At 43.9% G+C, this 24,913-nt stretch overlaps 1 protein-coding gene across 1 annotated transcript in view; it reads right to left on the minus strand.

The window, feature by feature from the left end:
* Positions 1-24,913, minus strand: part of SYT1 (synaptotagmin 1) — a 200,512-nt gene that overhangs the window by 114,191 nt on the left and 61,408 nt on the right. The window contains exon 4 of the mRNA XM_054988878.1: positions 9,300-9,467. Coding sequence (XP_054844853.1) covers positions 9,300-9,467 — 168 coding nt within the window. The remainder of the gene's footprint in view (positions 1-9,299; positions 9,468-24,913) is intronic.

Here is a 24,913-nt window from a genome sequence, read left to right on the forward strand (position 1 = left end):
CCCATCCTCTCCCACCCCAACGAACAGTCCCCCTTCATAGTACAGGTCGACGCCAGCGATACGGCGATAGGGGGGGTTTTGCTGCAGAAGGGGGAGGATGGGAAATTGCGGCCTTGTGCATTCTTGTCTAGAAAGTTCTCAGAAGCAGAAAGGAATTGGAATGTGTGGGAGAAGGAGGCCTTTGCAGTGAAGGCAGCTCTCACAAACTGGAGGCACTGGCTGGAGGGGGCGAGATACCCTTTTGAGGTCTGGACAGATCATAAAAATTTGGAGGCCCTCCGAAGCCCACGCAGACTGAATGCTAAGCAATTGCGGTGGGCGGAATTCTTTTCCAAGTTCAACTTCACCCTCAATTATCTCCCGGGCAAAACTAACTTTTTGGCGGACGCCCTGTCGCGCATGCCCCAACATAAGAGCAAACGGGCGGAGACTGTCGACACGGTCTTCTCGCCTAAGCAACTTGGGGGCGTGGTGACTACTCGCAGCCGTGCTAAACAGCCCCTCCCGGCCGACCAAGAATGGAAATCGAAACTTAAAACTGAAGTGGAGAAGGAGGGGGATAAAGCTCCGCGAAACAAACTAACCCAATCCCCACAGGGGGATTGGCTAGCGGGGAGCAAGTTTTATGTCCCGGACAGCCTTAAGCTGGAAGTCTTGCAACGCTGTCATGATGCTCCCACTGCTGGACATTATGGGTACCTGAAAACTTTACACCTAGTTCAAAGACAATTCTGGTGGCCGGGCATACGCAAAGACATTTCCCAATACGTTAGTTCCTGCCCTATTTGCCTCAGCGCAAAAACCAGGAAAGGGAAACCTCCGGGTCTCCTGCAACCATTGGAAACGCCGGATAGGCCCTGGGAAGTAATCTCCATGGACTTTATCACTGATCTACCTCCTTCAAAAGGACATAATTGTATTTTAGTTGTGGTAGATCTGTTCTCCAAACAAGCCCATTTTATCCCCTGTACTGCTATACCCTCCGCTCGAAAACTAGCGGATCTGTTTCTAAAACACATCGTAAAATTACATTCTTTTCCGTCCAAGGTGATTTCGGATCGCGGCGGACAGTTCGTTGCCAACTTCTGGCGGGAGCTTTTGAAAATGTTGAATATTGAACAAGGTATCAGTTCAAGCCACCACCCACAAACCGACGGGCAATCCGAAAAAACAAACCAAATATTAGAACAGTTCCTTCGTTGCTACATCAATTTTCAACAAGATAACTGGGTGGACCTTCTCCCTCTAGCCGAATTCTCCTATAACAACAGTGTACACGCTTCAACGGGAGAAGCCCCCTTCAAAATTGTATATGGGACTCACTTCAATCCCTTCCCATTGGACGCACCACCTCTCCATTCCTCTAAATTGCCAGATGTATCCTCATGGTGGGGGGAGGCGGTACAGCAATGGACTATCATTAAGAAACACCTTGAAAAAGCCAAACTGGATTACAAAAAATACGCAGATCGCCATCGTGTGGCTGAATGGGAATTACAACCAGGAGACCATGTGTATATTTCCACAAAGAACCTAAAGCTAGCTCAGACAAGCCGCAAACTCGCTCTGAAATTCTTAGGACCTTTTCCTGTGCGCAAGGTAATAAATAAAGTGACTGTCGCTGTAACATTGCCCAAGAACCTTCGCCATGTGCATGATACGTTCCATGTCAGCCTTTTGAAGAAAGCTCCCACAGACAACAAATGGCATATCAAAGCTCCACCCATTCCAACTTTGATTGACGACCAAATACACTATGAGGTACAACAAATTCTGGACTCTAAAATCAAGAGAAATCAGCTTTTTTACCTCATTAGGTGGAAGGACTTTGATTCTGGTTACGATGAATGGGTGAACTCTGCACATGTTCATGCTCCTAGATTAACCAAAGCTTTTCATACCCGCTACCCATATAAACCAGGGGGGGATCTATTTTAAGGGGGGCAGAAATGTCAGATCCAGTATATATCTTAACTATACTGACTCCATTTTCTAATGCTTTTAGTGTTTAAGTATTTTCTCCTCAGGTGCACCAGTTCCCAGGCAGCATTCCCACCAGAGGAGACTGTTATGTCTAACACCGTTCCACCAGGCATTGGCCTTGAAGGGGAGCAGCTTCCCAGGACTGAAAGATGTTGTTTTGAGAACTGTGGGGGGAGGCTGTTCCAGATGGGTATTGTTACTCTGTATCCTATGCTTGCTCTTCATTGGTAACAATGATCATGTACCATCCTGAGTCTCCTATTCAGGACAGTGGACTATAATGGACCTTTTCTGCAATAAAGCTTCCTTTGCCAGACATTGGACTTATTCTTGCTTCTAAAGGGAATCTTGCAGAGAGTACCTTATCTAGCCACAGTCTGACAAGCAGAGGCATGGGTGGTGTGGGGGCATACTTGACTTTCCCTGTGACACCCCACTGATGTGCTTGGGCTGCTTGAACTGGATCTGGGTTCTTTACAACCATTTATTTATTGTATTGTCGAAGGCTTTCACAGCCGGAGAACGATGGTTGTTGTGGGTTTTCTGGGCTGTATTGCCGTGGTCTTGGCATTGTAGTTCCTGACGTTTCTCCAGCAGCTGTGGCTGGCATCTTCAGAGGTGTAGCACCAAAAGACAGAGATCTCTCAGTATCACAGTGTCTTTTGGTGCTACACCTCTGAAGATGCCAGCCACAGCTGCTGGCGAAACGTCAGGAACTACAATGCCAAGACCACGGCAATACAGCCCGGAAAACCCACAACAACCATCACTTATTTATTTATTTATTTATTTAGATGTAGGGTGTAATGTGGGCTGTCTTAATGTCTTTTATTGCTGTATTTTTATGATTGCTACCAGAGTTTTACTGATGTATTGTTTTATTATATGTATTTATATGTTGTTAATCCACTCTGAGCCAGCGTGCAGGGAGAGTGGACTATACATTAAATAAAATAAAAATAATAATAATATTTATTTATTTATTTAATCAAATTCATATCCCGCCCTTATTGATGTGATGGCTCACATCAATAAAAAATACAAAGTTAAGATACAGTAAAATTAAAGAATAAAAATTACAAAAATTTACAGTACAACGGTGTCCATCATCAGGTGCTAAGACTGCAATAAAACTACAAGTGCAGCCATGAAGCTGCATCCAGGGTGGCAGGGCATAAAGCACGGCAGTCAGGAGGGACAGATCACCATGTATTTATGTGCATTTATTTATTCATTCGATTTCTACTTTATCTTTTGATACGGAAGGATCTCTCATGGGCTCTACATAAAATAAAATTACCCCTAGAGAGGAGCCTTCATCCTGTATGACAAGAGGACTGCTATGGGGCAGCATTCTATCCAAACCCCAGTCCCCCAGAGTCCCTTGAGTTCATGGCCATTTAGTTTTCATTTTATTTTCCAAAAAGACTGACAGAATAGGTGCAGTGTTGGTTCTCTTCCAATAATGCTTGTTATTAGAAATTTATGAAGGACTCGTTAGGTTAAAGACCCGATGCTGTTTTCATTAATATAAATGGGAAGAAGATCTGCTTGTTAACATGCATACTCATATTATATACATCCAAGCATAATGCATTTACAGTTATATAATGGCCCCTATTTTAGTTGTGTGTTGCAGTTGATTACCAATGCACTTTTATGTCGCCCCTTCCTCCAAGGGGCATGGGCAATATACATAGCTCTTTCCTTCCTTTTATTCTCCAAGCAACCCAGTGAGCTAGATCAGACTGAGAGTGTTATTGGTCCCAGGTCACCCAAGGAAATCCATACCAGAGTGGAGCTTTAAGCATGGGTCTCCCAGACGCCTGTCCAACTCTCTGATCACTACTCCAGTCTGTTTTCTTTTTTGTTTGTGTTTTTGAGGAAATTTACTTTCAAAAACCCTGAGCATTTCTAAAAACCAATTCAAAACAGTAATTCTGAAGACACTTTCTCTTTCTGCTGCCCTTTACATACCAAAATGTCATGCAATGTATAGGTTATTACTTTTGGAGCACATCACTAGATTTTTGTCATTGCTATCCCTCAGGCACTGTATTTATTTACAACACCCAGTGCAAAGTACATTGGGGGTGGGCAACAATAGGAGCATCTGAAGGACCTGCAATATTATAAAGAAAACCATAAATTCTAATTTCAGCGGCAGTGGGGGTTTTCCCCCCCTCTTAAGCTATACCACGACCTGCCCTTATATTCAGTGACACAGCTGGATGCTTACGAAGCCCTTATGTGAGCTTGACACAAAGCACATAATTAACATGGGCACAGGAGTCTTGTGGCTGCCATTTCACTCTGACAACTGATGGCAGCAGCCCAGAAATCACAGGCGCTGCTCATATAAGAATCTTCAGCCTCCAGCGGCATCATGGAGCTACCTGAAGACTCCCCCCTGAGTAAACACATTATTCTGCATGGCATTCCACCTTCCGATGCTAATGGTTTAAAAAAAAATCACACTCATGGTACTCTAGTCAAGGTGTAACCCCAGAGGTGAAATCCCTTCTAATATTTCACTCTTTAATATGTATGATTGTAAATGCACTAATTAAAAGCAATTAAAAGCTGACTTCACCTTAGTGTTTCTCAGTCTCTCTCTTTTTACCCTTCAAGAAGATAAGGCAAGAAGGAATTCTGATTTGTATCAAGTTATTGTAAAGAAATGTATGTGGCTCTATTGCCCACATGGTCACTACAGGAATGATTAATACAAAAGAGGCATGATGGTGAACCTGTGCCTCCATTATGCACAGAGTGACAAGTGTCATAAATGTTTTGCCCAAAGACGACAGGATACATTTCATGGTGCGCTACCCTGAACTCATTAGCCATGCCATGCTAAGTGACAAATATTCATGGAGGCATCTCGATAATAAAATATGAATGCTAAGGATGCACTGAGCATGATGCAAAGCTTCGCAAGACTTCAGTAGACGGAAGAGTTGCTGAGACTTTTCTATGAAAAGCAGAGTTCCCTACACTGTGTGTTTTCCCTGAGCTAAAAGAAAGAACAGAGTAACTAACAACAACAGTGTGATTATATACCACCTTTTGGACCAACTCAGAGCAGTGAAAATTGTCAGTGCTATTATTATCCCACAATACAGAAGGGGAGCTGGGACTGAGAGAAGTGACTTACCCAAGGCCAAGTCCAGAGTTCATGGCAGTGGGAGTCGAACCAGCAGAGTGCTGATTTGCAACCCAAACACTTAACCACTATGCTACAGCAGCTCTATGTTAACTTTATGCATTGGAATTTCCATGTGTGCATGAAAAAACTGGTTACTGGCAACTGACTACTACCCACCAAAGCCCACATTGGCACAGTCTTAATTCATTAAAAGGTAAAGATGCTGCATGACTTGGTGGACTGGTCATCCGGATTTATTCAACAGATATATTCTCTTGGACAGTGAAGTTGGCTATGCCTTCTCTTTCGCATACTATATGTGCATTAGAAATTTATTGTTCTGTTTCATTTTAAATATACTCAAAGGAAAATCCTCAGCAAAGAACTTCTGCTTCTCTGCTCTCAAAAAGGAGGGGAGTATTATTTTTATGAACATCTTCAAGAGAAAACAAGCTTATGTCTGCAGTAGTGGTGGGAGGCCTCTAGGGATCTCTTTCTTGTTGAGTGATTACATAGCCTGAATCTATTGTCCCTGCTTTCAAACTAGAGCTGTCATTATAAGACTAAGTATAAAGAAGGAAGAGCCGATAGCTATTAAAGTGCAGTGAACATTTCAGTCTAAAACTCTTCCAACTATGTTCAGCTATGGTGCTTTAACATTGCTGGAACTGCAATCTGTGTTTGGGAAACATTATTAGCTGTTCCTTATATTTTGAAAAGAGATACTACTTCATCATGTGTCTTGCTTTCCCCTCACCCACTATTGCATAGGCATTTGAATTACCATGCTGTAATGACAAAGATTTACTATCAGATAATATCAGATCCAGAGGTGAAGGGATCAGGAGAAAAGGAGCACAACATTTGTTATACAGCCTTCCCCCCTAGATGTTCTCCAGATTCCTTCTTCGCGAATTTTTCATTTTGACATCTCAGAGTACTGGAAATGTTATGTGTCTAGCAATTTATATTTTGCTACTTATTCCAGTCAACGCCCCCACTACAGTCCTGTATACCAAATATACAAGTCAAAACCCTACAGTCATAGAAGGCTTCCCATTCTCTTCTGCAGCGACCAACATTTCATACACATCAAAAGATCTGCCACTGCATAAACTGTGATTCTCCTGCTCACTAAAGAGAATGGGAAATCAACATGTGCAGAATGACACAGATGTGTACTGGAACAACTGGATCATAGAGAGAATTCTATTTCATGTTATTTTTGTTTATGCATTAATTGTTGTGGGAGCGATACTCTCTCCGTTATTATTTAATATCTATATGCGCCCCCTCGCCCGGTTGGTGCAGAGTTTTGGGCTTGGGTGTCATCAATATGCGGATGACACCCAGCTTTATCTGTTGTTGGACGGGCGGCCTGGATCGACCCCTGAAGTCCTGGAGCATGTTTTTGAGGCTGTGGCTGGTTGGTTGAGACAAAGTTGGCTGAAATTGAATCCCACGAAGACGGAGGTCCTGTATGTGAGTCGTGGGGAGATGGCTTCGGGACCCCGGCTTCCTACACTTGATGGGGCACCACTTACATTGGCCTCGAGAGTTAGGAGCCTGGGGGTGATTCTGGACTCCTCCCTGAAGATGGAGGACCAGATCAAGGCAGTTGCCAGATCCTCCTTTTATCATCTTCGGCAGGCCAGGCAGCTTGACCCTTATTTATCTCCCCGCGACTTGACTACAGTGGTCCAAGCAATGGTCACCTCTAGGCTGGATTACTGTAACGCGCTCTATGCTGGGCTTCCCATGGGCCTGATTCAGCGGTTACAGCTGGTACAGAATGCAGCGGCGTGGGTCATTACTAGAGCACTGGTGTGGGAGCACATTACGCCAGTGCTATGCCAGCTGCATTGGCTGCCAGTGGAGTACCAAATCAGGTTCAAGGTTTTGGTGTTAACCTATAAAGCCCTATGCGGACTGGGACTGACGTATCTGCGGGACCGTCTCTCACCATATGAGCCCCAGAGGACTCTTTGATCTAGTGGAAAATATCTTCTAAATGTCCCTGGCCCTAGGGAGGCCCGCCTGGCATTGACCAGGGCCAGGGCCTTTTCGGTCCTGGCCCCGGCCTGGTGGAATGCTCTGCCTTGCGAGACTAGGGCCCGGCAAGATTTGCTTGCATTTTGCTGGGCCTGTAAGATGGAGCTATTCTGCCAGACATATGGCTGATGCCGGGCAGTGCCCCCCCGTGGAGGGGGGGGTTAAACTATTCCCCCATGTGAACGCAGATGCTGCTGCCACACTTATTACGGTATGGATTTGCTCTGGTAACACTGCTGTGTGATACACTAAACTTTTGCTATGTGCTGCTTTAATTTTTTTTTAATTATTTATATGTAATAGATGTAGATGAGATGATTGTGTTTTTAAGGTGTTTTTAATGATGTGCATATTTGTATTCTGTTATCCGCCCTGAGTCTGCGAAAGCGGGGAGGGCAGAATATAAATACAATAAATTAAATTAAATTAAATTAAATTAAAATTAATTATTAACTTTTCCTTTTTCTTTTTTCTTACAGATGAACGTGACAAGGATGGCAAGCTTCAAAAGGACCGCAGGCCCAACAAGGAACCAGTCATCTGAGATACTTGTTTCCAGATAGAAAACTTCATCAGGGGTCGACAGACCTTGCCATCATATCCGCGCTGACACATAGCAAATTCTCAAGTGGCAGCCGGACGCACCCTCACCTTGGCCATGGATGAAGAGACACTGATTAGAACTTTGCTATTTGGCCGGTTGCCTTTGTATGGCAATGTTCTTCCTTGTCTTTTCTATTGTATATTGTATGAGAATCTAGTTTTGTATATTGCTTCTTATATATTTGCACGGAGTCAATTTAAATTGTTAGTATTTATTAAAAAAAGGAAAAAAGACTATTATAATTTGGTTCATGTTCCTTTAGTCCCTTAGTTGTGGTTCTCCACTGTGGATTTTGGCTATTATTACTAAGAGTGCTTCTCTCTGTTTTGTGCTGTACAAAATTCTGAGCAAGCTCTCCTGAGAACCAAAAAGGGCAGTGAAAAATAAAGGCATCCTAGCATCAAACTTCTAGCACCTTCAATAAGTGGAAAATACTGCAGCCAATCATTTAGATGGATATGAGAATGAGGTGCATGCCATCGTGTGTCCCAACTTAAGCAGATACAAAAACTATCCTCAAAAAGGTCAATGAGAAGTTGGATCTTCTGAAATGCCCTTTCAGGAAGGACATTTTACCAGAAATCCTATAAATTCATTGCTACAGTACAGTACTGTAATGTACAGTCAATTTTTGGGACTCCAGATTCAAGGACAGATTGTTGGATTTTGCAAGTGTCATCCCTTCAGTCATGAAAGGGTTAAGCTGAAGTTTCTGTAAGCTCATGACAGGAAGTTTAGTATAGAGCCAATTAGGTGTGTAGAGTAGACTCTTCCCACCAAAAAGATTGACTATTGGCTAATCAATATATTGGAGATAGTTCATGCTATCCTGCATCTATGCAAGGGGTCAGAGAGAGAGAGTAAGAGGGAAGAAAGAAACTAGATGGAGTATATCAGAACTAGAAAGATTAGTTAGTTAGACTGTTGTTTTCTTTCCATGTAATCCTTTTCCTAATATTTAAAGTAAACTTTTTCTTAGAAGTGAAACATACACGTGTCTGTGCTGCATTATTCCACTGCACTTTATTTACTCTGCTAAATATCTAACACAGATCCGTAAATGATTTAAAACAGCAGAGCTTCATTGACTACAATTGAATTATGTTACTGGTAGTAATTCTTAACATGTTTTCTTTATTGGCAATCTCTCAAAATTCTGTGAAAGAAAATGCATTGTGCCTTAGGTCACCAATTAACTAGGACATATGCAGTTCTGTAATGGAGCATGGGATTAACCTTTAGTATATAACCCTGACCTGGATAGCCCAGGCAAACCGATCACATTAGATCTCGAAAATTAAGCAGGGTTGGCCTTGGCTAGTAATTGGACAGGAAACCTCCAGAGAAGACCAGGGTTGCTATGCAGAGGCAGGCAATGACAAACCACCTCGGTTAGTCTCTTGCCTTAAAAACCCCAGCAGGGGCCACAAGTCAGCTATGATTTGACAGTACTTCCCACCCCAGGTAGACTGCAAAAAGAAAAAGGGTACCATGTAATTATCAAAAGAATACCTTGAAAGTAAATTGCTCATTGAAGACAGGGTTAAGGGTCTTCCTGTGAACTTTTGTTTCATATTTTTTCTTCTTATCTGGAAGCAGGAAAACTTTCACGTAGGGATCAGATGTACCACCTATATCTAGTGCAGGCAGTTCAGCAGCCTGAATAATCCCTACCAAAAGCTGAAAAAGGAGGGAGAAACAGAAAGAAAAATTAGCAAGGCAGAATATTAAATACGCACTTAAGGACAGCTTGAAAGTGCAGGCTCCTGACTTTCCTACATATAAATGCAGGCATACAGGCATGTATCAGTGTATGAATTCACATACATACAAACATGCACATGCACTTTTATAGTTATATTTATAAAAAGCTGGAAACATTCTAAGAACTGAAGAACTTAAATAAATGGTGTTCAACTATAGAAAAGAACAAACCCTAATTACAGCAGCTGCAGGCTTCAAGAAGCTGTTCTTAAGCAGGCGGGAAGCATGTAAAGCACAGCTGATTCCTGCTATATTTGGATTTTAAAATTTGTACTGAAGATGCCAAACAGCATTCTAACAGATTCCCCCCCCACTGCATATGAAGAAGGTATTTGCAAGTTAAATGACCTTCTTAATCATGAAACAGTGATTATTAAAAAAATATATAGGTATTTGAGCAGGCAGGGAAGAATTTTCAGCATTTCTTGAACAATGTAATTTAGAGTTACAATATTATACATAACCAGAACATCCTGTCTCAGAAACAAAGCTAAATAAATAGATAGCTAAGAAAAAAAATATTTTATCAAAAATATTCCTCACCTTTTACTTATTTTAGTTCTGTTGTGTCAGCCTCCCACCCCCAATGACAAAACGAGTGTTTGCAACATACAGCAATTCCACTCATTACATAACAAAGCATAAACATAGGCTGCTTCCACACATGTTGGATAATCCACTTTCAATACTCTTTAGTGAATATTTGAAACTGATTTTCCATGTGTGGAACAAAAAAATCCACTTCCAAAGGATTGCGAAAGTGCATTGAAAGTGCATTATTCAACGTGTGTGGAAATGGCCATAGACTTCTATATAGTTAACTTGGAAAACAAAATAGAAACTTGTTCAGTGATTTTATGCTATTGGATTTGGGAGTGAATGGGAATATCGAGTAATTTTGCAAGTGGGTCCAAAAATTACAGTAAGTTTAGAAGTGGGTCAAGAGAACTACAGTAACTTTAGAAGTAGCTATCTTTTCAAAAAGCTAGAGAATGTAAATAACAGAAAGGAGAAGAAAGACAGAATATAAAAAAATAAGAAAATAGGAACAGAAGGAGAAGTTGAGAGAAAAAGAGATAAAGGAGGGTAGAAAGTGTTATATATAGAAAAATTGGTTTCACCCTGCCAGTTGGTATTAATAACAGGTTCTTGGTTAGAAATGCTAGACTATTATTCTGGTCTTTCTATTTTCTAAAACTGCAATTGGCCATTGGATACATAGCTACACATCTTAATTTCAGATAAAAAACAAATTTAAGAATATTTGTAATTGCCTAACTTTTTACAGTATATGTCAAACAGAAGAGTAAATTATTCTAGAAATCTACAGCACAACAGGTAACTAAACCTAGATTTCTGAGCTTTTTCTTTATTGTTATAATAGCCAAAAATCCAGACCAACTGCAAAACCTTGAACTACAAGCATGTGAAATTGGAATGAAAACTGATTTTATAGTTATCTTGGGAGTCATTTTAATTATGGGGCTTTGTAAGTTTAATTTACATGAATTAATCATGTGACATTTATGTTCATGAAGTAACGTTAGCCTTTTGTTCATACACTCAGTTTTTTTGCCCATTGTAGTTCCAGATGCATAAGTGTTCAAAAATGCATTGATGGCCTCCATAGCTACATCACAACTTACATATCAAAGTGTAAAAATTCTTTAAAAACCCAAAGAAGTCCTTTCTCACATTAGACCTGCTGGGCATAAATAGAACCACCAGCATAGTCTCCAGCAGTAGTGGGAAGGGAAAGCAGATGTTCCTCTGAGTGTTTGCCACCTTTATTCTCTTAGGAATCTTGTGCCTTTCTAGCGTGGATGACAGATAGCTATAACAGGTACAGCAGTTTTAGCATGAAGGCTCAGTGATGACGGGGAACCTGTACCTGTCTGTCTTGTGGCTGCTGCAGGCATAGGAACTCTTGGGCAGCAAGACTGGCTACCCCTTTTCTAGGTTTTGATTCCAGAACTCTCCCCACTATAGATCCTATTCAATAAATGTGGCCCCTGTGCCAGCAGATAACTCCTACCTTATTAGGGGGCAGGTCTCTGTTAGGCCTTGGAGTCTGCATCTTGGCCACTGCCTTGCCACTTTGAACATGAACTCTTGAAATAGGAAGTCTTAGCAACTTTCTTTTTCTCCTTTCTCCCCTGGTTTCTGCTAACCCTACTATATAAAAGGCTAGGCGTATTTAAGAACTCACTTCCTACCCTGGTGCACCTCCAGAGGGTGTGGCTGTGGAGGGAAGCCCAGATGAGGTAGCCAGACTTCCAGAGAGCATGCCACAGTGGGAAGCCCAGGCTGGGATCAGGTGTGGAGTAGGCAGCAATACCCTCCCCCCACCTTCACCCAGCTGGGATCAGGAGTGGAGCAGGTGACAATGCCCTCCCCTTGCCTTCACCCAGTTGGGATCAAGAGTGGAGAGGGGGCAATACCTGCCCCCCACCTTCATCCAACTGGGATCAGAAGCAAAGCAGGTGGCAATGCCCATAATCACTCAGCTGGGATCAGGAGTGGAGCAGGTGGTAATGCCCACCCCCGCCTTCACCCAGCTGGGATCAGGCGCAGAGCAGGTGGCAATACCTGACCTGGGATCATGAACGGAGCAGGTGGCAATGCCCTCCCGCCACCTTCACCTAGCTGAGATCATGCCTGGAGCAGAAGGCAATGCCTGCCCACCCCTTACTCAGCTGGGATCGGGAGTAGAGTAGGTGGCAATGCCTGCCCCCCTCAACCAGCTCAGATCAGAAGCAAAGCAGGTGGCAATGCCTGCTCCCCCCTTCATCCAGCCAAGATCAGCAGTGGAGCAGATGGCAATGCTCGCACCCCACATTCACCCAAGTGGGATCAGGAGCGGAGCAGGTGGCAATGTCCATCTCCCCTTCACCCAGCTGTGATCAAGAGTGGAGCAGAAGGCAATTCCCACTACCCCCACTACCCAACTGGGATCAGGAGCAGAGCAAGTAGCAATGCCCACCCCCTTCATCCAGCCAGGATCAGGTGCGAAGCAGGCAGCGATGCCAGCCCCATTCACCCGGCTGGAATCAGACATGGAGCAGGAGGCAATGCCTGCCCCACCCTTAACCCATCTGGGATCACGAGCAGAGCAGGTGGCAATGCCCGTCCCAGGTTCCCCCGACCAGGATCAGGCGTGGAGAAGGTGGCAATGCCCATCCCCCCTTCATGTGGCTGAGATCAAGCACAGAGCAGATGGCAATGTCCATCCCCTACCTTCAGCCGGCTGGAATCAGGAGCAGAGCAGGTGGCAATGCCCACCTCCTTCAGGTGGCCAGGATCAGGAGTGGAGGAGGTGGCAATGTCCACCCCCTGCCTTCACTCAGCTGGTATTAGCCATGGAGTAGGTGGCAATGCCCACCCCCTTCACCTGGCTCAGATATGCTGTGGAGCAGGAGAAAATGCCCATTCCCCCATCACCTGGCCTGGATCAGGCACAGAGAAGGACATAATGTCCTCCCCCCCTTCACCCAGCTGGGATCAGGCACGGAGCAGGTGGCAATGCCTGCTTCCTGACTTCACCTAGCAGGGATCAGTTGCAGAGCAGGAAGAAATGCCCATCCCTTCTTCACCCAGCTGGGATCAGAAGCAGAGCAAGTGGCAATGCCCACCCAGCTTCACCTGGATGGAATCAGGCACAGAGCAGGTGGCAATGCCCGCCCTCCTTCACTGCCGGGATCATGCACAGTGGAGGTGGCCATGCCTGCCCCCCCACTTTCATCTGGCTGTGATCAGTGACAGAGGAGGAGGGAATGCCCGCCTGCCTGCCCTCCCCTTTCTAGACCCCGTTGTATTTTTTCCCACAATGGTCTTTGTTGCTAGTGTGATATCAAACTAAGCAATGCTGTTGTTCTGATACTGAGCAGGGGCACAGATTACAATATCTGCAGAAGAAAATAAGTAGCAGGCATTGGAAACGAATCAATGGAACACAGAATTTGTGATTGGATTAGGAGAATGGAAAAAAATAAACGATAACCTGGCATGTGACTGGGTCAGACCTGAAGGTGATTATTGTGTCATGAACCCATATTGTTTCTGCCCATGTGCTCCTCCCGGCATATGGTTCTGCCCATGTGGCTCTTCCCAGCCCTTTCTCCTGTGACACTGTTATGATGGATTTCCCTTCACTCCCTCACTCTGAGGCAGTTTTCCCTACCAAAATCCAAGTTTGCCTGGTTTGGTTGAACAGCCCCAATTAGCATGTCTCCATTTGTGGTGTTAAAGTTGTTTTGTGTCCCACCTGATAAGCAGTTATTATTTTAGCTTTCTAGACCAGCCCAGAAACTTGATGGGGGAAAGAAGGAGCCCTCTTCCACTGTATTTGAAATGGCACTGAATACTGTATAATGTTCAAAAGAAACAACTTTATTGAACAGACCAGGATGGAATAAGGGCAGTCAGGGAATGAAAGTGCTGAGGTAAAATTTGTTGGTAGAACAGAATACTCTAAGTAACAGGCAAAATAGTTTTCTAGAAGCTTAGTTTCTATGTCCTTAATCCTTAACAGCGAGAGGTGGTTTGTTTCATACTTTGGTTACAGCAATGATGTTCATTCACAACTCAGGTTTCCTGACGTTAGTTCAAAACTGCTTTCCCTTCATAGAAGACTGGGGTCCTCCTCAGAGCCAAATCCCATTTAGACACTGAGCAGGAGTTAATCATCTTTACCTAAAAGATATAACACTTCTTCACGTGGCTTGAATGGGAGTCTCCACTTACTACCCACTCACTTTTGCCAAAAACATACCCCCAGTTCTATTGTGGCTGTGTAAACTGGTTTTAGCGTATGCTGGCTTTTATACTGAAATTCTTAACTAGAATTCCTCCTCAAAAAATGACGTTTCAGTTAGGGCAAAAGATTTCTTTTCTCTCACACCAGAGGGGAATCTGTCTGACTTTCCCTTTTAGACTCGTTCAGAAACTCTACTGAACTCAAAAACCTGTCAGCAACTAACTGTCATCCTCAAGGTTGGTTCTGACTGGCCAGAGAGAATGGAGCAGCCTGTTGATCAAGCTTTCATTCCAGGCAATTGTTAACTCCTTCCCTTCCAGCTCTCTGAGTGCTCTGGAACTTTTTGCATTTTAGGGCTCCTGTCCTAAACAAGATCCCTTTATTTCTCATCTACATAGCAGGGCGGGGTGGGGCAGGATGAAAGGGTATCTGCCATGAGCTGGGATCCCAGTATGTTGCAATGGCCCATCATGAATCTGCCATCCTTCTATGGCTGTACCATTAAAGATTTTTTCTGTGGAGTAAAAATGTAGGTTTAAGTCCTGTGCCCCTCTCTTTTATATGAAATCATTGTTGCCATCAGAACATGCAATAGGTAACATTTGGCTTATAGGGGTCCATTTGAACCATACAGTGTTTACACTGCAATGTCTTTTTCCCTCAGTGAGCTACAAAAAAATCCTGTTGCTTATGAGCTATCAATTGCAGTTTCTGTTCCTTGATTTGTAACTCTCACTTTTGGTTGGACCATCCATGGCTTTGCATGCAGATGGTCACAGGTTCAAGCCAGGGCATCTCTTGTTAAAAAGATCAGGACTTATATCCTTTGAGATGTCCCCAAAACAAGTGCCTTACAGCATGGGCAGACCATCCTGCTGTGAACATCGACAGTCTGATAGTGAACTAGACTGTAGGCTGGAAATAAGTCATTGTATAGCATAGCTGCTAAAAGCGGGCCAGAGAACGGATACTCTGGTAGTAGAAAGCAACCCCACCCCCTGCAAGAGAAGCAGAATAGTTCAATGCAGCAGCAGCAAACAACCCTCAAGGAGAGCTCTAGGGGCTGTAAGCTGCACCATCATTAACACCTGCCAGGAGCTCCAGATGGTGATGGATATTAGGTGGCAGCGAGACATGCCAATCAATAGGATAGTTAGGGACAGAAAGGGGAAAAAATTGTAGGGTTTGGTGATGAGTTGCAGGGGAAGGAGGTAGCACAAAAAACTCTCAGGACACTCTGAGAGAGAGAGGCCAATGTCTCCTATCCCCTGGATTGTGTATCTGGCTGTTGTGATTGAAATGTGCACTTTCCTTACATACATGGTCTTGGCTGTTTGTTTGGAAAAAGTGTGATTGTTTCAGGATGCCTTTGTTGGTACTGCCAGGGAACTGTCTGTGGAAACCTCTGGAGTTGTGTTTATGGCTGCCAGTGACAGCTGTCTTGCCCACTGCATCAATGTGGCCTGAAAAGACAGCGGATGATCATGGTGGCCTGTACATTCCACCTACCTGTTATGAGTATTAGGCATTATATGTGTACTGTTTGTATGGGTCATGGTGAAATCATGGGGTTGTATGGACATTACTGTGCATTGATTGGGTCCTCCTTGCAGGGGTAATGGGGAGAAGTCATTTGCAAGCTGTTTTGTGATTAGTGGGTATTGGCAGACTGACCAGTGACACTGTAGGGTGTTTCTGTATTGGCTTTGGTTTCTACAGCCATTGTTGTGGTGTTACTTCAGGTTGAGATAATAACTGAAATAGCCATCTAGCATAACAAAATCATAGGATCAGTTCATCCACAGAGGGGGCATTTAATTTAATTTTTAAAAAGCAAATTATTCTGCCTGTAATGGAGTCATTATGCTCTAGAGCTTTTTGATAATCTTGTCCCTATTTTCATCTCTGTGGCGAGTAATGACTGTAACTGAATTTCCAGGTCAAGTCTTCATGAGTTTCTTCTTCTTTTATTTTTTTTAAAGCCATTGCAACATATAATCCAATTCCAAGGAATTTCAGGAACCAGCAGGGAAATGTAACGTATAGTAGCCCAACAAAATATGACTGTGTAATCAAGCTATTTAACACCTTGATTGAACAAAGAACACAATCTAAGATTTCATTGCAAAAATAAGCTCTTTTTAAAGGAAGTTCTCAAAGCTAGCATGACATTCCTTTTAATAAAATTCATGACAATTTCCCCTCAATATATTGAAGGTCAAATCTATTTATTACCAAAAATTTACAGCCTTTTCTCTTTTTTCCTCCCTTAACATCTGCTCTTTGAAGATTTAAATTTCCTACAGTTTTCAAGAGATCCTAGTGATGTACAGTGGCCAACTACAGAACTCACATACTACTTTTGCATATGTGTTTGCTTTGGGTACTGAGGAAAAAGCTTCTATAGGCTCTTCAATTCTTTTATGCCTTCTCTGAAAAGTAGACAAGATGATGAGTTAGCTGAGAAGATCTATAGAATATGGAGTACAATCTTACTCTTGTGGCAAAAAGACTGAGGGCATATCTTTTTGCTATGCAGCAATCAGCACCCAGTAAATGCTTAAGTCAGTGCAAAACACAGGCTGTACTGAGATGCCTTAGACGAAACTCAGTGAGTTTGTGACAAGCACAAACCTGGTTAATGGACATATAATATTTGTTAACCCTAGCACTCCAGGGTGTGGTTTAGAATACCACTTTGAGGGGATGAAACAAATTCCAGTTAGTCCAGGTATATGTTATGACTAATTGGAGTTAGGTGAAGAGTTTCACTTTCAATCTCCACATGCTGTGCCATGTAGTGAAGGAGACAGGCAGCAAGCACAACCATTAACCAGGCGCCTGCCTGTCAAAATGGACAGGGATATATTTGCAGAGATGGCTTTGCAGCTGGTGGGATAGACCAACAACATGACAGTTGATAGAAGATGGAGCCAGAGCTAACAGTACATGGAGTCAGCTAGCCCTGTTTTTGTCCAGTAATGCCTGGCTTGGTACAATGAAACTAAAAAACATTTAATCACTGCAAATACAGTTCCTTAACACTTAACTGATCCCTATGCACGTGCCGACTGAGTGCAACTTGTTCTTTTGCTTTTTTGCTTGCAACAAAAGTAAAAATAAAAACGTTCTAATGTTCACCACCTAGGCAACCCTATTTGTGTAGAAAGGCAGCATACAAATGCTTTAAATAAAATAAATAATAAATAAATTTCCTTACACTGTGGAAATAACAAAACACCAGCATTCAAATAGGGTTGCCAGGTTCCCTTACCCTCCCAGCAAAGGGGGGGGGGAACCCGGCACTCACCTTACTCTTTCTATTTACATGCATGCAAAGCACATGTGTGCTCCTGAGGTGGTGTGAAGACATCACTCCCAGGAGTCATGTCATTCTGTAGACCTGGGTCCATACATGTGCTTTGCACTGGGCCGATTTGGGTCCCATACAGGCCTGATTGTTCCCTTTTGGAGCTCAAATTGGCCCTGTGTGAAGTGTGGGAGTGCTCCTGGTGTGGCATGATGACATCATTCCTGGGAGTGATGTCACCTCACTGCCCCTGGAGCATGCCCTGGAGGCCTGTTCCCCCACCTTCCCCCCTCCACCAGCCAGGTAAGTGATGTTGGGGGTAGGAACGGGCAATCCCCTGCCCCCACTGGGTGGGGGGGAATGGAAATGATAAGTCCAAACCAGATTAAGGACTGCATTTCCAGAAGAAAGAATTTCAGGAGTTAGTATTTTTCTAAAGTAGTGGCAACAAAAAGAAAGCACGTGCCTTTAATTTCCTACTAATGGTGCTATCCTAAGCATCTTTAATTAGAAGTAATTCCTCTGTATTCAGTAGGATTCATTTTCAATCAAGTGTATATAGCAGGGGTGGCCACACTTGCTTAATGTAAGAGCCACATAGAATAAACCTGAGATGTTTGAGAGCCACAAGACATGATGCACTGAAGTGACTTCAGAGGAAGAGGTGGGTATACACGCTGGGTGCATAGATCGGGAGAGCGGCTGGTCCTCTCTGCCCGTTAAAAGGAACCAGGCGGAGAAGTGAACTTGCGAGCCTCCGGGAGCCACATTCAGCTTCCACTGTAGATTGTGCTACAATAGTTTGTTTCCTACTAGTCCAATCTATCGGTCCATCTCCACAAAAGAATAGGTAACTGCTGGTTGATTTGTAGTTAATTGATACTTCTCCCCAGTTAGCGTCCATATATCCAATCAACCATGGTTTTTCAGTTGGTGAAATTCTCAGGTTTAAGTCTGCTGTTCCTTTCAGGTATCTTGCCAGCTTCTTTACTGCATTCCAATCATGATGATTAGGTGAACTTACTTTTCTGCATAGGATGCCAACAACTTCTGTAATATCAGGTCTTGTAGTTTTGCTCAGGTACAGGAGTTTTCTGACTGCTTCACCAACTGAATTCACCAACATTCCTAAGTGGTTGTCCATCCCTTTATCTCAGGTAATCGGGTTCAAGTGGTATACTTGACACATTGCAGTTTTTCATGCCAATAAATTCTACAAAGTCCAGTGTTTTTCTTTTCTGGCTCAAAAGAAAAGTTCCATCGTCAAGTTTTTCAACTTGTATCCCGAGGTAGTGTTTTGCATCTCCAAGTTGTTTGACCTCCACCTCTTTGTTTAGTCCATAAACTATTTCTTTAATGTCTCATTTGTTTTGACAAGATATTATCAAATCATCAACGTGAACAAGAATGTCTTGGTATTGTCCACTTTTAACTCTGGTATATAGACAAGGTTCTGCTTTTCTTTGCTTAAATCTTTGCTTTTGCAGTAACTGATATTTTGTCATACCAGGCTTTTGCTGCTTGCTTTAATCCATATAGACCTTCGTTGAGTTAGGACACATGATCTTCTAGTCCTCTCATCTGGAAATCTTCAGGTTGCTCCATATATATTTCTTCAGATAATTCTCCATTGAGAAAAGCTTTCTTTATATCCAGATGCTCCACTATCATGTTTCTTGAGGCTGCAACACTAAGCAGTGTCCTGAATGTTGCATGGTTGATAACTGGTGCAAAAGTTTCAGTTCCATATTCCTGTGAGAATCCTTTGGCTATTAGACGCGCCACAGTCCCACCAGCATTATACTTGATTTTGAACACCCATTTACCTCTAACAGATTTTCTGTCTGGAGGTAACTTTGTAAGACTCCATACTTGTTTTACATTTATGGATTGCAATTCTTCTTCCATTGTTTCAATCCATTTGTCTCTTTCTTCTGCAGGCAGTTTAGATATTTCTGCAACCACTGTGGTCCAGTCCCTGCTTCCCCTTCTGTTTGGGTACTCTCTTGAGAAGGTGGACTTGCCAGTTTCCCAGGTGTCTCTGCAGGTAACCAAACAACTAATTCTTCAGGAGCAGTCTCTGCATCCTTTGGATCACTTGTCCCTGTGGATTCAGTTGTGTTAGAAGCATGTGGCAAATGGTTCTCATTCACATATATGACCTTGCATTCCTTCACTCTGCATTCTTGAGGAGTGAAAATTCTTTATCCTTTTCCACCAACAGGATACCCACAATTAGTCCAACTTCAGCTTGAGGATCTAGCTTTCCTCTTTTCTCCTTTGGTACGTGGGTATAGGCTTTGGAGCCAAAAGATTTGATGTGCTTTAGAGCTGGCTTTTTGGCAACCCAAGCTTCAAATGGAGTGATGCCTGTTACCTTTGAAGGTACTCTGTTATGTAGGTAGACAGCTGTGTTCACAGCTTCAGCCCATAATCCATTAGGCAGTCCAGAACATATCAGCAAAGACCTGCACATATCCTGTATAGTCCTGTTCAATTTCTCAGAACATCCATTTTGTTGTGGTAAATGAGGTATAGTTACTTTATGCTCAATGCCTTTATGTTCCAAAAATCTTTTGAATTCTGCATTGCAATATTCTCCACTATCATCAGTGCACAGACTATGGGGTGCTTTGCCAAACTTATTCTTAACTGTGGCAACAAAGTAGTTGAATTTTTCAAGTGTTTCATCTTTGCTCTTCATCTGGTATACAAAGCTGTATTTTGTTTTGCTTCCAGTAAATGTTGCAAAATACTTGTTCTGCCAAAAGATTGCGCTAGTGGGCTGACAAGGTCAGAATATACAGTCTCTAGAAACTCCTCATCATGAGTAGTGGACTTCCCTGTGAAACCTGGGCCAGTCCCCTTTGCTTTAAGACATGTATCACATCTTTCTCTTGTCTTATCACAACTAGGAACAGAAATTCCACAGTCTTTCAACAACTTCTGAACACTTTGCACACTATGGTGTCCTAGTCTCACATGCCACGAATACAGACATCTGCAGTGATTACAAACACTTTAACTAGGTTGACAAATTTGTCCTTCATCATTGTCAACAATTTCTGAGTCTTCACTAACATCCACAAGATAGTGAAATCCATTTCTCTCTTCCACCACAAACTCAATGCAAGTTGTTTCACCAAAGATCATACTTCCACCCAATTTCTTCTTGAGAATCACCATATGATTGTTTTCTACAAGTCTCTTAGTTGAAATCAAATTCTCTGCTGCTTCAGGAATCAGGGCTACATTCTGTAATTTAGCAGTCACTATATCTCCAGTTGTAGTAAGGATTTTGATAGGCACTATTCCAATCGCTTCTACATGAAGAGATTCTTTATTAGCTTGTAGAAGTCTGGGTCTATTTTCAGTAACAAGTTCACAAAAAGATTCACAATCTTTGCAAATGTGCATGCACGATCCACTGTCCAACAACAATTTCTTACTTTCAACATCCTGAGTATCACAAATTCTTAGCGTATGATCACTTTCAACACTCTGAATATATCTGCCATTGCCTCACATTGCATTAAAGTAATTTCCTCTGGTATGAGGTCTGAAATTCCTTCTGTTACTAAATTTCCTCTGCTGTTGTAATTTTCTCTGCTGTTAACATTTTCTCAGCTGGCAGGTGGCACTCTTTCATACTGAGCATGTGAGCCAGTAGGCTTTTGGCCATGCACCCTCTTTGATTCACAGTCTCTGGAGAAATGATTTTCCCCACATGAAAAGCAATTAATCTTTTTATTTATGTAGCCATGCTTCAAACTTAAAACAGTAGTTTTTCTAGACAGTTTCTGGGTCATCACCTTCTCTCATTTTAAAATCACACAGTTGGCTCTTTAAGTATAGAACTTTATTTGCCCTTCATACTTTTTCCTTAAAAGTTCAAGCACAGCTTTTGCTGTTTCCAGAGTATGCAAGTTAGCCAACTCATGACGAATTACTGAGCTTATAATTAAGGATTTTGCCAAACTATCTTGCTTAAGAAAATCAATCCTCTCTTGCCAATTTGCTGGGATTGCTACAGTCAATGCATCTGATTCTAGAGGTGTGCACTCCGAAAATATTTGGATTCCCTGCTTCAGGTTTACCCGAAGCAGGAAAAAAAAATGGAAATACCCAAATATTAGGGTATTTGAATCACTTTGGAATGCTTTGTAAAGATTTGGAGAATTCCAAAGTGATTCAGGGGGCTGGGTTTTCTCCCAGCACCCCCACCCCAAATCCTGCACTTACCCCCCTCACCTCCAACACACTTACCTGGCCCATTAAAGATCCCTTTAAACTATCAGCTGGCAGGCGGCAAGGGGGATTCCTGATAGTTTAGCTGATAGTTTAAAGGGTGGGCGCTGCGGGGCTGCTCCCTCTGACACCCAGCAGAAGAAGCCTGGCGGTGACTTTCCCAGTGCTGAGGGGGAGGGGAGATTTCCTCCCCTCTCCCACTGGGAGAGAGAGTGGGCCAGGCTGCATCTCCCTGGTGTCAAAGAGACAGGGACATCGGGGAGAAAAAGCCTGGTGGCACAGACTTTCCTGGTGTGAAATGGAGGGAAGATTTCCCCCCTCTTCCCCACAGGGAGAGCGAGTGCACTGGGCTGTTTCTCCCTGGTGTCAAAGAGACGGGGAAAATCTCCGTGTCTCTTTGACATTGAGGAGAAAAAGCCTGGTGGTGCAAACTTACCCAGTGTGAAAGGGAGGGGAGATTTCACCCCTCTCTCCCACCGGGAGAGCGAGCGCGCTGGGCTGTTTCTCCCATGCCTGGTGGGGAGGTTCAGACTTATGCCTGCTTCCTCATCGCCCCTTTTACCTGCCAATGACAGGACCAGGGAAATCCCTGGCCCCGTCAGCGATGGGTGAACGGAGCGCCCGGCAGGGAGGTGCAGGCTAATGCCTGCTTCCTCGCCACCCCTTTCACCCACCACTGACGGGACCAGGGAAATCTCTGTCCCCGTCAGCGGTAGGTGAATGGAGCACTCAGCAGGGAGGTGCAGGCTTATGCCTGCTTCCTCGCCACCCCTTTCACCCACCGCTGACGGGACCGGGATTTCCCTGGCCCCATCAGCAGCAGGTGAACGGAGCGCCCGGAGGGGACTTGCAGGCATAAGCCTACATCCCGCCGCCCCTTTCACCCGCTGCTGACGGGACTGGGGAAATGCCTGGCCCCATCAGTGGTAGTTGAATGGAGCACCCTGCGGGGAGGTGCAGGCTTATACCTGCTTGCTCGCTGCCCCTTTCACCTGCCTCTGACAGGGCCAGGGAAATCGCTGGCCCTGTCAGTGGTGGGTGAATGTAACACCTGGCGGGGAGTTGCAGGCATAAGCCTGCATCCCCACTGCCCCTTTTACCCACTGCTGATGGGACTGGGGAAATCCCTGGCTGCATCAGCAGCAAGTGAACAGAATGCCCGGCAGGGACCTGCAGGCATAAGCCGTCATCCCCACCGCCCCTTTCACCCACCGCTGACAGGACCGGGAATTTCCCCGCCCCCATCAGCAGCGGGTAAACGGAGTGCCCTGCGGGGAGGTGCAGGCTTATGCCTGCTTCCTTGCCGCCCCTTTCACCCAGTGCTGACCGGACCGGGGAGTTCCCTGGCCCCAACAGCAGCGGGTGAACAGAGTGCTGGGTGGGGATTTGCAGGCTTAACCCTACTTCCCCACAGTTCTGTTTCCTTGATGCAAGAGGAGAGGGGAGAATCTCCCCATCCCGCTCTCATTGGGTGAGGCTGCCGGGCTGCTGCACCTGGTGCAAGAGGGGTGGGGAGATTCCCTCGCCCCTCTCACACTGAGCAGCAGCAGGGAAAGAGGCATTTTAAGCTCTGCAGCCCAGCACTCAGCCGCTCGTCGGGGAAGCCTCTGATGGGCAGCTGATTCAGGGGTTTAAATGCCCCTTTCCCTGCCACTGCGCAGTGGCAGGGAAACGGGCATTTAAACTCCTTGTCCCAAAGCCTGTATTGAAGGTAAAATAAGTTCCTTGAACTTATCTATAGAATCTATATCACTGCTATCTGAGTCTGAGGCCTTCTCAAAAATAAAATACAGTGTTTTGGGATTAGAGTTACAAACTCTCTATAGTTCTGCTAATAGAACTTGTTCTCCCCTAAACTTGGGGATTTTCCCTAATGTAAGTTTCCCAGCAGTATACCTTTACCAACTCCTGGCTCCCAATTTACGTAGAGCCTTTTCTCTGGTTAGATTTAATGTTCTTCCTTCAGCCATTTTATCTGGCAGATTTCATGGGATTCCTTATTATAGCAGGTGTTGTCGTTGTTTGATGGACTGTGTTGAAACTGTTTTCCATGTTCTTCTCCAGTGCCCTTTTTATCTGGCGCCACGCTGGGATCTTCTACATCCTATATTAGCCCAACTTTCAGAGTTTTCTGATGATTTTAAAGTTCAGTTCCTGCTTGACAACGCAGATGGGGAAATAACTGAAATAGTAGCTAAGTTTCTCTACAGTGCCATGGCTATACGCCCTGACAAGTAATATTCTGTACTGGTTTTGCTGCACTGTTGCCCTGCTCCTATCTGTATTTTAATCTCATTTTATATGGAGTCTCTGTATTTAAAAAATTTATATTTTATATATGCCAATAAAGGCTTGCCTGACTGACTGACCCAAAGCTTCCCGAATCTATACAAATAGCTATCTGGGCTCCTATGCAACTTTGTTTGTGTTCAAGGGAGAGAAAAACTTCAAAAGGTTTCTGCTGCTGTAGCTTGTGCAAAATGCAAACCAGTTGTTAGGCAAAAGCTCTCAGATTTTTAATTTGGGGTTCCCCTTTTCTGATAACAATTTTGCAGACTGCAGGAAAAAGTGGTTGTTTTAAAATCCAAGCCTCTCTGTCTAATTAGCTTAGCGTCTCTCTAAAGATCCATGGAGTTATTCAAAAATCATTAGCTAACATTGCAAACATCCCAAATGTGGGACATTTTGGCCCCAGTTTCTGACCCGGTGGTTTAGGGCGAGCTGTGGGTTTGGGCATACCTTGGCTCTTTCCCCTCTGTACCAGTCTTATGGGGCATTGTGCTGCAAAATGTCCCATGCCCCCCCAGTTGAGGCATAGTCCTTGTCTCCATCGTGCTTCTCTCCCAGTTGTGGAGATAGGAGCTTTTGGACCCAGCGCAGTATGGCCCCTGCCCCTGTCTGCAGTTGTCGGGCTCCTCGCCCCAGCATGCTGTTGCATTCTAACAAGTTTTACTACTTGAGTTCTATTTTCTACCTCACATGCCAATTGGATCCAACCTAAAAGGGTTTGTGGGTCATCCTGTATTAGTGCTCTATCTAGCAAATCAG

This window comes from Eublepharis macularius, chromosome 9, assembly GCF_028583425.1.
Source record: "Eublepharis macularius isolate TG4126 chromosome 9, MPM_Emac_v1.0, whole genome shotgun sequence".
NCBI lineage: Eukaryota > Metazoa > Chordata > Lepidosauria > Squamata > Eublepharidae > Eublepharis > Eublepharis macularius.